The sequence below is a fragment of the Mobula hypostoma genome, chromosome 11, assembly GCF_963921235.1.
Source record: "Mobula hypostoma chromosome 11, sMobHyp1.1, whole genome shotgun sequence".
NCBI lineage: Eukaryota > Metazoa > Chordata > Chondrichthyes > Myliobatiformes > Myliobatidae > Mobula > Mobula hypostoma.
Window position 1 is genome coordinate 35,152,459 of NC_086107.1, and position 13,094 is coordinate 35,165,552.

Sequence of the window (13,094 nt, forward strand, 5' to 3'; positions counted from 1 at the left end):
TCTTCCACCTCCAGCCTCTCGTCCCAGCCTCGCTCCTTGTATGTATGTTAAAACTGATATATTTTAATCATTTCCATTTGGTGACTTTACATGTTTTGTTAGTTTCTATCTTGCGATGCAGACTTCCTGAACATGCCTTGATTTTTTTCTCCTTGTTACTGAAGATGAAAAGATGAAAGGCCAAAGATTTTTTTAAAATATCCAAAGCTGATCATCTTGATAACATGGCTATCAAAGAGCCACATGTTTGCATGAGTGCTTTGAGAAACAGCTAGCCAAAGGCTAACAAGTCCAGGCATATACATGTGTTAGTGGCATTGCAGCAAATGTTTAGACCTGAGGATCTGACACTTTTTATTTCCAATGAAGGATTTCTTAAGCAACAAATTAAATGTTTCATTGTACAGCATATGTCCTTTTGACCATCTATGAATTATTGTTTCTTGTTGTGATATAATTTGCATTTGGTTTGGTCACCCACACCTTTTTGTGTTCAGTGGATTCCAGTTAATCAGGGCAACCTCTTATATGGGACAATTCTTAAAGAACAAAAGCTAATCAAGAAAGTAGCTGGGATTTCCTTCATTCATTTGGGATGCTGTGCTGCTTAATTAGCACAGGAGACTGGTGCCAAACAGTTTCTAACTAGTGTCAGTCATGTGCACATCACCATGCTTACAGTTTTTCAATAGTGTCAGTTTGTGTGTTCAAAAAGCAGTGATTTTTGTCACTGATGGTGAGAAATAAGCAGCAGGACAATTCAGATCTGTTTTACCCACTGTGGTTTCAAGCATTCAGGCTTGGAGAAATAGTGAGTGAAAACGAAACTATTTCACTACTTCAGGAAGTAAGCAACTAAGAAGAATTTGAAGGTATCAACAGTCATCTTGAATGTTGCATTGAAATGAAGATCGAGGATGCAACACTTTCGAACTAGTGTCACTTGTGTGGCCGTTAGAAACTACGCAGCACTTAAAGCGAATATATTTTCAATAGTGCCAGCTACATAATCTTGTTTTATGTTTTTCATTTGGGCTGACTGACAGTGAATTAAAAAGCAGTGTTTTTGACACAACTTCATGCAGAAAGGCAATGAAGGCAGACCATTACTCTATGTATATGCTGATTTTGTTCATTTACAATCAATCAAAAGAACATAGCACCATACACTGTATGAATTCCTCTGTGAATAACAATTAGGAAATAATAGTTTTATAGTATTAAAAATAGTGGTAGTGTTCTAGTTCTCTATTTCATTTAAATACATAATTTTTTACTCCGTTAAATGATAGATTTTTTAAAAAAACTATTTCTATGAAACTTCGACTAATTGTGGCAGCTGCTTAATTGGGCCAAAGTGTACCAGTACTGATGTGTCCCAATTAACTGGAACTCATCGTAGTCATGAAACTTTCCCTAGGTAGCTCTTACTCCACCACATGATTAATCACTCCTATGTCTAGTCCTTTTCCTGACACATTGATGAACCGAGCATGCATGTTTCCCACCAAGGATAAATATTTGCTGGTTACTTTATTCTTTTTCTGCTTTCCCCAGTAACTGTATGTAGACTCTTGTAAAACAAAACACACCTCCAAGTTTTACATTTGGTGTCACTGATGAGAAATCATTGGTTTAGATCAATTTCAGTTGGTCAGCACATTTTCTGCAGCATGTTCATTTAACCTGATGCCTTTTTACATTCATGCAACTTAAGAAATCAAATCAGTACAGTTCTTGGGCTTCACTGGAAGCCAGTAACTTTCAGTAATAGTAAGTCAGATCTGATTATTCTTCAGATAGTTTTGATAATTTGAGTACCATTTTTATACTTAGTAGAAAATCCTTCCCACTCTGTGGTGCACTGTTGAATATTTTAGTACTTGCTCCACAACATTTTGTGCTGGTTATATAGAAGGATTGCCCTATCATAGTGCCTTCATATGGAGATGGGAATTGCAGTGCTTAGTGAGGGTAAAATATTTTGGAAGTTGCCTTCTGGGTTAAATGTTTTCTGGTCAAAACTACACATTACTGATGTTGATTTTAATGAAGGTGATAATGTGTGGTGTCTTCCCAAATTTAAGCCACACACTATGACGTGGGTAACTACTGTACTCTTCTAGCATATGTAATAGGGAGATGGCGAAAACATTAGGCCATTATTTTGCTTCGTATTTAATGGGTGGATGTGATGTATTTGAAATAGAAGGAGCTATTAACTACCTAACCAAATTCAGTAGATGAAATAACTAGTTTAGATGAATTGCATCCATGCATTTGAAAAGAATCCGAGGAAGATATAACAGAGGCATTACCACAAAGTTGATGAATACGGTCTAGCGAATGCAGAAATGGGGAGACTGAAAGGATCACTTGTGAGCTTCAGGACAAAGCTAAAAGTGCAAGGAAAGAGTTACCAGTGGAAGGAGGTGAGAAGTGGTATTGAAAAGTACTAAGGCTATAAAAGCAAAAAAAATCTTGAGTATTAGGATTTATTTCTTGAAAGAAAGAACTGAAAAATAATTTTATTGCTAAAAATGTTTGCAACTTGCATAGTACTGCACACATTTTTGAGTCATTGAAAAAAGAGCAGAGAAAGTATACGAGGCTGATGCTAGAAATAAGAGCATACAGTATTAAGAAAGGATAAAGAAAGTGAGAAAAGATGGCTGAGGAATGATCAAAGGTTTTGATAGATAGAATACAGTGATGGTTTCCACATGTGGGAAAGAACATAAATGTGCAAATAGAGGCTGTCATTATAAGATAGTGACCAAAAAATCCAGAAGGAAATACATTAACAAATCCTCTACGGCTCATTGAAGTAAGAAGATGGAATTTACCACAGGAAAAATAATAAAGATGCACTTAAGGGGAGGCTAGACTATGGAGAATACAAGGGATAAGGGAATAAGAGTGTTGTGCTGAAAGATTTCGCTAGGGAATGGAGGTTTTCTGGAAAACTTAGCCAAATTATGCAGTTTTCTGCTGTTCGCTGATGTAGCTTTGGTGTGATCTATTATAGGCTAATAAATAGACCATAGAGCAGGAACAATCCCTTCAGCCCACAGTGTTGTGCCAAACCAGCTAAATTACTAGTCAAATAACCAACTAAACAAATCCCTTCTGCCTACACAATGTCCATTTCTGTCTATTTCCCTCACATTCATGTGCTAATCTAAATATTTTGTAAAATCGCCAATGTTTCTGTCTCTACTAAGATCCCAGGCAGTGCATTCCAAGCACCTGCCACTCTGTTTAAAATAAACTCTTCTGCTCTCTCCCCCACTTCTTTGAACTTGCCCCCTTTCACCTTAAAAGTGTGCCCCCTGGTATTAGATATCTCTTGGGGGAAAAGATTCTGCTTGTCTACTCTATGCTTCTCAAAATCTTTTAAACCTCTGTCAGATCTCTCTTCAACCTCTGCTGCTCCACGTAAAACCCCAAGTTTGTCCAACCTTTTGTTATAGCTTATATCCTCTAATCCAGGCACTATCCTGGTAAACCTCATCTGCACCTCTCTAAAACTTCAACATCTTTCCTGTAATCAGGCAACCAGAACTGTATGCAATACTCCAGATGTGACCAAACTAAAATTCTATAAAGCTGCAACATAACTTCCTGACAATTGAACTGAATGCTTCGACTAATAAAGACAAGCATGCTATATGCCTTCCTAAATACCCCATCAACCTGTGTAGTCACATTCAAGGAGCTACCACTTCCCTGTCCCACTACTATCCCAAAATTTCTGCCATTTTCCAATCCCAGCCAACCTAACACAAGATTTGACTTCATACTTTCCCATATTGACTGTAATATCTACCTCCAACTTAGTAAGTGCTTGTGTTGCTATATCATATTCCCTTTCTTTACCTGAAACACCTACATATACAGCTACCTAACAAAACTATACTACTATTCCACACTCTCCAGAACATATAAATTATAATACACTTCTATCAACAGATCAGGTCTTCTTGAATGCTTAAATTCCAAACTCTGCAGTACCGAGGCAAAATCTGAGCAGATCACGACTCTATTTGGCATAACTTGTTCACCCCATTGCATGCTAATGATAATGGCCATAAATTCTGCTGTATAGACAGACAACCCATCTGTCAGCCTTTTCCCCATCTCAACATTAAACCAGGGGGTAAATATTCCTGAGCCTATCTGCTTTCTAACTGGTTTCTTAGAACTGTCTGTAAAAATAGGCTAAAAGGAAAAATACTGCTGCTGTAAATGACCAGAAACCCTCTCACCACCCACAAGACCCTGCCTATCCCCCAGTAACATCAAATCTAAACCCACATCTGGAGATTTCCAGGATGGAATCCCTGGCCCAGCCACAGTTTGACTAATCTGCAAATCCCCAAGATCACACTCCTGCACGTATTCCCTAATTATCTGCCCAAAACGTTTAGCAACTCTGCTAGTATATTCCCAACAATCCATTAAGACTGAATTCATCAAATGGGATATCCCCCACCCTACTACAGAATGCAAGGCTCAATTTTTCTTTCAGCAAGTCGAGAGGTATTTCGCCTAGTTCAAGTCCCAGTGCATCTCTTGGTGTGGTCCAGAATGCTCCATTACAGATTCTAAGTTCACTGGCCTGTAGAACACCTAACCTATATAAAATTGAACAAACTTATTAAAGCATGACTAATTGTCAGTAAATACCCCTTAGAGCTCCCCAGTCATACCCAGCCACACAGCACATAAAGTTAATGACCTGCTTACATTTATTCTCCAAAAACTGTGTGTTCTCCAAGTAAGTCTCACATCCGGCTATAGCCCCAATTATGTAAACATGGGAACCCTAGATAGCAAACAACCATACAGAGTAAAGTGAATACCAACCTATGTTTCTGAGTAAAAACCATATATCTTGACTTAGAAACAGAAAAGTTAAAAAAACCAGTCCAAAGACCATTCTTCCATTGTTGATAACACTGTTTGCATAGACCTTACCACATACACAGTATTACAACCCCTTTTCCCATTATCAGCATATAGAACCAAACCGCCTGACCTGTGCGCTGTGCAGTTGGTCTTTAAAAATCCCTCCACGTGTCAAATGAAGACTTGCTCAAAAACAGCTGTTCCCAATTAATCTTTCTAGTTCCTTATGCTCTCATAATTTGCCTTGCTCCAATTAAATACTGTCTCGCGAGGTTTATGTTTATCGTTATCTGTAGCTATCTTAAAACTTCAGGAGTTCTGGTCACTGTTCCCTAATTGCTCCCTCGCTGAAAGGTCAGTCACCCAACAAGGCTGCTTACCCAACACCAGGGTAATGAAAAAAAAAATGATATTATTACCAGATTAAAAAGAAATTAGATTTCTCAAATTGAGTTTTGGCGTAATGTTCATGTGAGTCATATGCTTCACACTGAATTTCCAAATGGTAAGCAAATTTTTAAAAACTTGATCTTCACTGATGTGGGTGCACAATTGGTTCATTTATGCAAAAAATTAAAATGTACAGGCCTGAGGTTCTGAAATGTAATAAGTATTGAGGATAGTGACAGAAATGAACAAATATGTAGTAGAGGAAATGTAATGCAGAGGAATATGAATTAATAAATTTGGAAGGATGAAAGGAGAAAGATTATGCCTGTTCAGAATCAGATTTATTATCACGGTGTGAAATTTGTTGTTTTACCGCAGCAGTAGAGTGCAAAATCTTAAATGTACTATAAATTACAAAATTAAACAATACAAAAAAATGACAATATTATGAGTTTTAACTGCAAGAAAGGAGAGAGTTGGGAGGATTTGAGAAGGGTATATACAATCAAAAGGCTGTATAATTGATGGCACTGAGTGCAAAAGCAATGGAATTATACTCAACAGTTTAAAAAATACTGAGGAATAATAGGCACAGAGTTGGCTCTTTAGATTTGAGTAACTCAATTGAGGCAAACATCAGAAATGATGCCACAGCTCTTGCACATGTAGAAGAGATTAGTGACAATAATATAAAGCTGAGGACCTCAAATTTTCTTCTTGGGATCTTGGAGATAATGTTGTCTGCCTTGGAACAGAGAAGTTAGATGATGCTGCCAGCTTGTACTCCTTCCCCTTGCCTACCTTCTAATTCTGGCTTTCAAATTCTGATGAAGGGTCTTGGCCTGAAACGTCGACTGTATTCCTGATCATAAATGCTGCCTGACCTATTGCGTTCCTCCAGCATTGTGTGTGTTTTGCTCAAGATTTTCAGCATGGGCAGAATCTCCTGTGTTTCAGATGAAGTTGCCCTAAATCATAAATGATGTTTTGAATATTTTCATTAGAGAATACAGATTTCAAGTAACCAACTTAACAAGAAGATTCAATGGTAACTTTGTAAATAATTGGTAAATTGTTTTGTAATTGTCACAGGTACCGAAGTACAGTGGAAAGACTTGTTTTACGGACTGTTCATACAAAGCAGTACATTTAATGTAGTCCAAGGTAAAATAACAAGAGAATTGTGGAATATAGGATTGCAGTCATAGAAAAAGTGCAGTACAAGTAGACAATAGGTGCAAGGTCACAATGAGGTCGATTGTGAGGTCAAGAACCTATCTTATTGTACTGGGGAACCAGTACAGTACCATTTATAAAACTAGATAATTGCTGTCCTTGTGTTTGGTGGTATGTGCTTTCAGGCTTTTGTATTCAAATGCCTAATGGGAAGCATGAGAAGAGAGAATGTGCAGAGGGGAGGATTGTTGATTATACTGGCTGTTTTAAGGAGGCGTCAAGAACTGAAGACAGAGTTCACGGAAGGGAGGCTGGTTTCTGTGATGTACTGAGCAGTGTTCACAACTGTCTGCAGTTTTGTGTGGATATGGGTGGAGCAGTTTTCATGCTAAGGCCTGATGCATTCTGATAAGATGCTTTCCATGGTGCATCTGGTAAGATTCAAAGGTGACATACCATATTTCTTTAGACTGCTCAGGAAGTAGAAGCACTGGCGAGTTTTTCTTTTGGCAGTGGTGTCTATGTGGTTGGACCAGGACAGACTTTTGGTGATAATGTCCAAACAACTTGAAGCTCTCAAACCCTCTTGATCTCAGAACTGTTGATGTAAACAGGAAAATGTGCACTGCCTCTCCCTTTGAAATCATTGATCAGGTCTTTTGTTTTGCTGACATTTGAGGAAAAGATTGATGTCACTTTTGGAAGAACTTGGATAAATTTGGGGAGTGGAAGATAATTCCACAGTGTAGAGCCAGATCCAAGGAATGTAGTGAGAATAATAAGACTTTTCCAAGAGCCAGTACAGACATGATGGGTAGAATGTGCTGTATCACCCAGATCCTATATTCACTTGGATCACATACAGGGGCATCTTGTTCTAAAGTTGGTTGTAGAGGAGTTCAGTCTGATTTGTATTTATTGGTGGTTTTGGAGTTGGAGGGCGTTTTACTAACCAGTCATACTGGGTGGACTGCCTGCAAGTCTCTAAAGAATTCCAATAACTAGAAAGTAGCACACTTAAGGGTATTGTGCCAATCGTGATGTTTATTTCATTTTTACTCTTTCATGGTTTGTATCAATTTGCCTTAACTTTAGACCACTGTACTGCTTAGAGCAAGTTTCTGTTGGCTTGTTTACACTGACGGGAAAGGGACTGAAAGAAGCCAGTTCATGCGTGGTTCTGTAGGAACTACATTTTTCAAAAAAAATTCTGTTGCCGTTTCAACCTGTCTAGTCAAATAGCCTAGACAGATGTGAGCTTGAGCATGTCCTGGCATGATTATACTATGCATACTCTGTTCTTCACAAAAATGGCACTGACAGTGACTCAAAGTAGAATTTCTTTTAAATGAAGTTATCCTTTTTCTTACAATCTTAATAATATAATACATGTACACTTTCACATGATGCACACTGTAAATGTGATAACTGGAGAATTCACATTTGAAATATTGATCGCAAGCTCATGAGCAACTGATTAAATTATCAAAATTGCCTGTTGTGTAAGCTGAACTTGACTCCAGATGCTATAAACCTGTGACTATTATGTTCCACTTCACTTCTTGTGTTATATCACTTATTGCTGCATGCATGATTGAAATTTGAATTTGGTCTTAAATCTGTATTGTAAGGTTGTTAGGTATTTGGAATTTAGCCCAATACGTGGTAGAAAAGTGTTCATACCTTCATTTCTATTTTCTTGTTATCTATTATTTTGATATTTTAATGTTGGTTAGTGGACTGTTCGTTCTTCAGTATAATATTAATTTTCACTTCCTGCAACTGGATATCAGGAGTGCAAATTTGAGAGCATGACCTTCTGGGTTCCAACTGTGAATTGCTGTTCATTGAACCCTGCTGAAAAAGACAATTTGTGACCAACTTGTACGAATGTGATTTGGTATCAGTAATCTTCCATTATGGAATAGTTTTAAAGCTTTCCGTACTTTCATCAAAAACTGCCAGTTTAAGCACTTTCACTCATGAATTTCCTTTCTGAAGGTGGCTCACAACTATCTTTTTGAGGGAAATTAGGAAGGAGCAATGATTACCGGTCTTGCATGTGACACAGCTTGAAAAAAGAATAAAAATAAAACCAAACTGCATTTACTGTAAACACAGTGTTACGTTTATCTGCTTGCAAGTTTAAAAACTGCTAGTCAGACTTGTTATAACAAAAAGTCACTGAGTTTTGTTTAAAGCATCTCCTTGGCTCTGAATGGGTTCAGAAATTGATCAAATAAATATAGTAGTTTTCAGCTGCAGTTACACTTTGTACCATGGAATGGAAGTATTTTACTAATTACTTCCGTAGCAGAATGACTGGTAACAATTCTGAAGATTTTGCCTGTTGTATTAGGCTCTTCAATTTTAAACATGCTTAAGGTATTTGGCATAGAAGATATGTCTGTAAATCATGGTCTAGCCACTTTATTCCTTTATCATGTATGGGTTGCAATTTCACTGAAGACAACAACCCATAGTGTGCTTACATTCAAACCAAGAAATTTCAGGTGAAAAGATTTTGGGATAGTTAGATGTCATACCCTGTATGTGTACTGGTGCATGGTGTCACTTTTCTGAATCACTCTTTGTTTTCAGAATAAAGCTAATTTTCAACAAATTGAATTTAGTTTAAGTGGATAAAATGTTTGATGTAAAATGAAACCTTTCTTCAGTGTATGAGAGGTTTGCTCCTGATTTCAAAATGTGAAAGTGGCTGGATGAGTAAGTGATCCATTTTAAACTTGTGGCTTTTTGTGCAAGGTTCCCAATGTGCAATAGAGAGAAGATGGTGAAAACGGCTGATAAATACAATCTCTCTGTATGCAGCCAGTTTTGTACTGTTATTATATCACCTTGTACTACTGTAACGCACTGATCAATGTATGAATGTTATGCAAGACGTTTTTCACTGACCTCAGTATAGGTGATAACAATAAACCATTTTACCAATTTAGATGCTTCAGGCTATGCTTGTACATCTCATAACAGATTGACATTAATAAAGAAAATTGTTCACCTTTTTTTGATTCAAAGCTAGGAAATGAAAGTAAAAGAGAGTTACAAGGCTGGAAAAGGGCCCTTCAACCCAACTCATCTATGTCGACTAAGGTCCATATCCTTACAGACTGGTCATCTCGTGCTCCACATTGCTAGCTCTTTTAATTCTCTCATTTCTACACTGGCATCTGACCTTGGCTCCTCCACTACCAGGGTGAGGCTAAACACAAACTGGAGGAATAGCACTTCATTCTGACTGGGTCATCTGCAACTCAGTAGCATGAACGTTGGATTCCCCATTTTTGGGTAGGCTTTTCTCTCTCTGTCTCGCTGTGTGTGTCTCTCTCTGTCTCTGTCTCTTTGTCCCATTTCACTCTCTTCCTGATCCATCCTGTTCTTCCAGTACTCATTCTATTTCTTCCCCTCCTTTACTCATTCCATATTCACTCATCCCCCCCTTAGATTCTCTCCCCTACATGATTCCCATCTGCCATCCCCAGTTCCCGTCTTGATTACATGCTCCACATTCCTCTCATCATCTGCAGCCCTTTGTTGCATCCAACTGACACCAACCAGCTTTGTCTTGATGTCCACCCTCCTCTTCTCTAGTTGCCTATCACCAACCTCCCCCCCCCCACCACCACTTCACCTGGATTCAATGATCCTTTGCTAGCTCTTGTTCCACCCCTTCTCCGCATCCTTTTGTATTATATCCATCTTTCAGTGCAGATGTATTTCTGCCCAATTTATGGACTGTTTCCCTCTACAGATGCTACCTGACCTGTTGAGTTCCTCCAGTATCTTACTTGTTGCTCCAGATTCCTGCATCAGCAGATGCTTGTCTCCCTGTATACCAAGGGCTCCTAACCTCTTTTATGCCATGGAGCCTTGCCATTAACTGAGGGGTCTGTGGACCCCAGGATAGTAACCCCTGCTGTGTACCTTTCCTATCCACTAATGTCTTTTGAACATTTTAACTACACCCACTTCTACAGTTCTCCAGCAACTCATTCTTAATATCCACCATCCTCTGTTTGGGAAAAATTGCCTCTTGTTTCCCCTTTAAATCTTTACCCTCTCACCTTAAACCTGTACCTTCTAGTTTTAGACATGCTTGTGCTGAGAAAAGACTGAAAATGACTGGTCAGGAGGGAGTGAGAAATTCTAGTAATGGAAGTCTAATCACACTATCAGTAGAGATGAGAGGAACATGCTGATGCAGAAGCTGGTTGCTGCCTCTTTTATCTTTTAAATTCTGTGCAGCTGTTTTGAGCATTACGCCTGAAGTTTTCCTTCTCTTCGTAGACACTCCCTAGATTTATGGCCTGAGCTGTTGATGAAATCAATGCACTGCTTGTCCTTTCATGCCAAATCCAGGCACCTCCTGTCTGATTGGCTGAAAATGAAGGTTGTTTAAAGCGCATTGCTGATGTGAATGTGGTCTAACTAGTTTTGAGTTGTAAAGAGACAAAGGAGGTTTGAAGACTGAGAAATTACTATGGTGGGAGATCATTTAGACCATAGTGAAGACAGGTCATTGCTTGGACAGCAGAAAACAGGATTGAATTACAAGATGGTGCTACAAGCTATGGGAAAAGTCCTAAGGTAGAGGGCCACTTGTCTTTTGCAAAGTAATTTGTGGAAAATGTGAGGGAAGATATGGCAAAAATTGTTATGGTTTGTGTGTTAGTTCATCTATGTCAGCTATGGACATTAGAGCTGAATTGAGCAAGTGTTTGGATACCATGCTGTGACTTTTATTTTTACATTTGCGCTGTCTCAAAAGCAGTTACTTTTTGCATAGTAAATAATTTCCGAGCAATGTAAATCCTCCAGGTTTCCTCCGTGGCTCGGTTTCCTCCCACATGCCAAAAAGATGTATAGGCTAGGGCTAGTAAGTTGTGGGCATGTTATATTGGTGCCAAAGGTATGGCGATACTTGTAGGCTGACCCAGCACGTTGCAAATGATGACACAATTGCCATATTTCACTATATGTTTAAAATTTTCAAATCTTTTGATTAGTATATTATCCAAGTTTGTAGTAAAACTGTTTTCAAGTTTGAGGTTTTTTGTTTTAACAAGTTAAAGAAATATTGAAGGAATTATCCCAGAGAACAATTTAGGAGAGAAATAACACCAGTTGTGACGTATAGGAGAAAAATTTAAATGATAGAGTATATGCTTAATTTCCCAATTTAAGTATCGCATTCTCAAAAGTCATTTGATGAAATCTGTACTTCTAGAGTTTCAACGTTCTCTTGTACTCTGAAAGTTAATGCTTAATCTTGTGACGTTACCTGCATTTGTGAGATTTAATGCCTGACCGGGCTGTGTTAACAACCTACACTCTACCAAGGCTAACATTTAGTTAGCAATGCTCTGGAGAGTAACGAATAGACTGAAATTTACAGTTCGTTTATGGCATCTATATGTTACAACTAAAGAGAAACACACGCTTTTACAGAGCCTTTGGATTCCATTCAGTTGAAACATTCAAAGTGTTTTTGAAGTGTTGGCACAGTGAGCTCAAGTGCCTGGCCTTGGGCTGACATGTTACTGGAACATACTGATTGATAGTCAAGAATGCTACAACGGAACATAATTAACAATTAAAATCTTGTTGTAGGCTTTGAAGTTGAGCTTTATCTTGAGTGTTTGAAATGAAAATTAACAGTAGTGGCTGACTTTGCTGTAGTCTTATTATGTCTCACCAGCTTGGAATTTGTTGCATTTCTGTATAGACTGTAGCATAACCAGCAGCACTCGCTTCTGAACCTAAATGTTCTTGGCTCAAAATGCCCCTTAAAGAGAGATGTGTACAGAATCTAGTAAAATGTAATATTGCAAGACTGCTGCATTGTCAGACATGATGCCTTTCAAAAGAAATGTTAAATCAGGACCCTCTCTACTGCTGAGATTAGATTTGAACATTGTGAAGAGGAACACAGGAGTAACCTATAGTCTCCTGGTCAGTATTTATCCCTCAAGACAGCAACACAGACGCAAATAATCTGATCGTGATTGTGTTGCTTTTTGTGGCCACCATTACGTTCCTATTTTACAGCTGGTGAAGCACTTGAAGATTTGTCACTATAGTAAAGAGCATAAAAGAGCCTATATAAATGCAAGCCTTTCTTCTATATAACATGAAGGGAACTATCATGGCATTGGTTGAATCCGTAGTTGGGCTTTTGCTTTACGCTATTTTAGCTAGTGTTAAGTTATTGATTGATGTTACTCAAAAGTATCAATCACAGACCTGCAGTGCAGTACTCATGAGACCAAGGTAGTCAAACTTGCTTGCTAAAAGGCTGCAAATGTTTCCCTCGGTATCTTCCTTGTACCTGGGAACAATTCAAAGGGTTGTGCTTCATATAATGAAGTACATGCTGGATGACAATGGTTGTATTGTATTCACTAAAACTTCAATCTTATCTCCATGAGTTAAGCATTATATTTTACATTTTGTGTAAACTTCTGCAGAACATTGGAAAAATTGCTCAGAGCAGCTTTGACTTGGTTTGTGATACATTTATGTAGCATTAATTTGGACATGTATTATATTTCTCAGGAGTTTTTGGTATAAAATATATTTAATGCAAAAAAAAAGGT

The 13,094-nt window shown here is 38.1% G+C and overlaps 1 protein-coding gene across 6 annotated transcripts in view; it reads left to right on the forward strand.

The window, feature by feature from the left end:
- The window catches only part of LOC134353648 (MOB kinase activator 2-like), a 199,503-nt gene that overhangs the window by 144,084 nt on the left and 42,325 nt on the right, over window positions 1–13,094 (forward strand). Inside the window, exon 1 of one of the 6 annotated variants that reach the window (XM_063061811.1) lies at window positions 10,932–11,085. The exons of the other annotated variants lie outside the window; for them this stretch is intronic. Within the exon in view, the coding sequence (XP_062917881.1) occupies window positions 10,979–11,085 (107 nt within the window). The 5' untranslated portion in view covers window positions 10,932–10,978. Of the gene's footprint in view, window positions 1–10,931; window positions 11,086–13,094 lie in introns of those variants that run through there. 6 annotated transcript variants of the gene reach the window in all.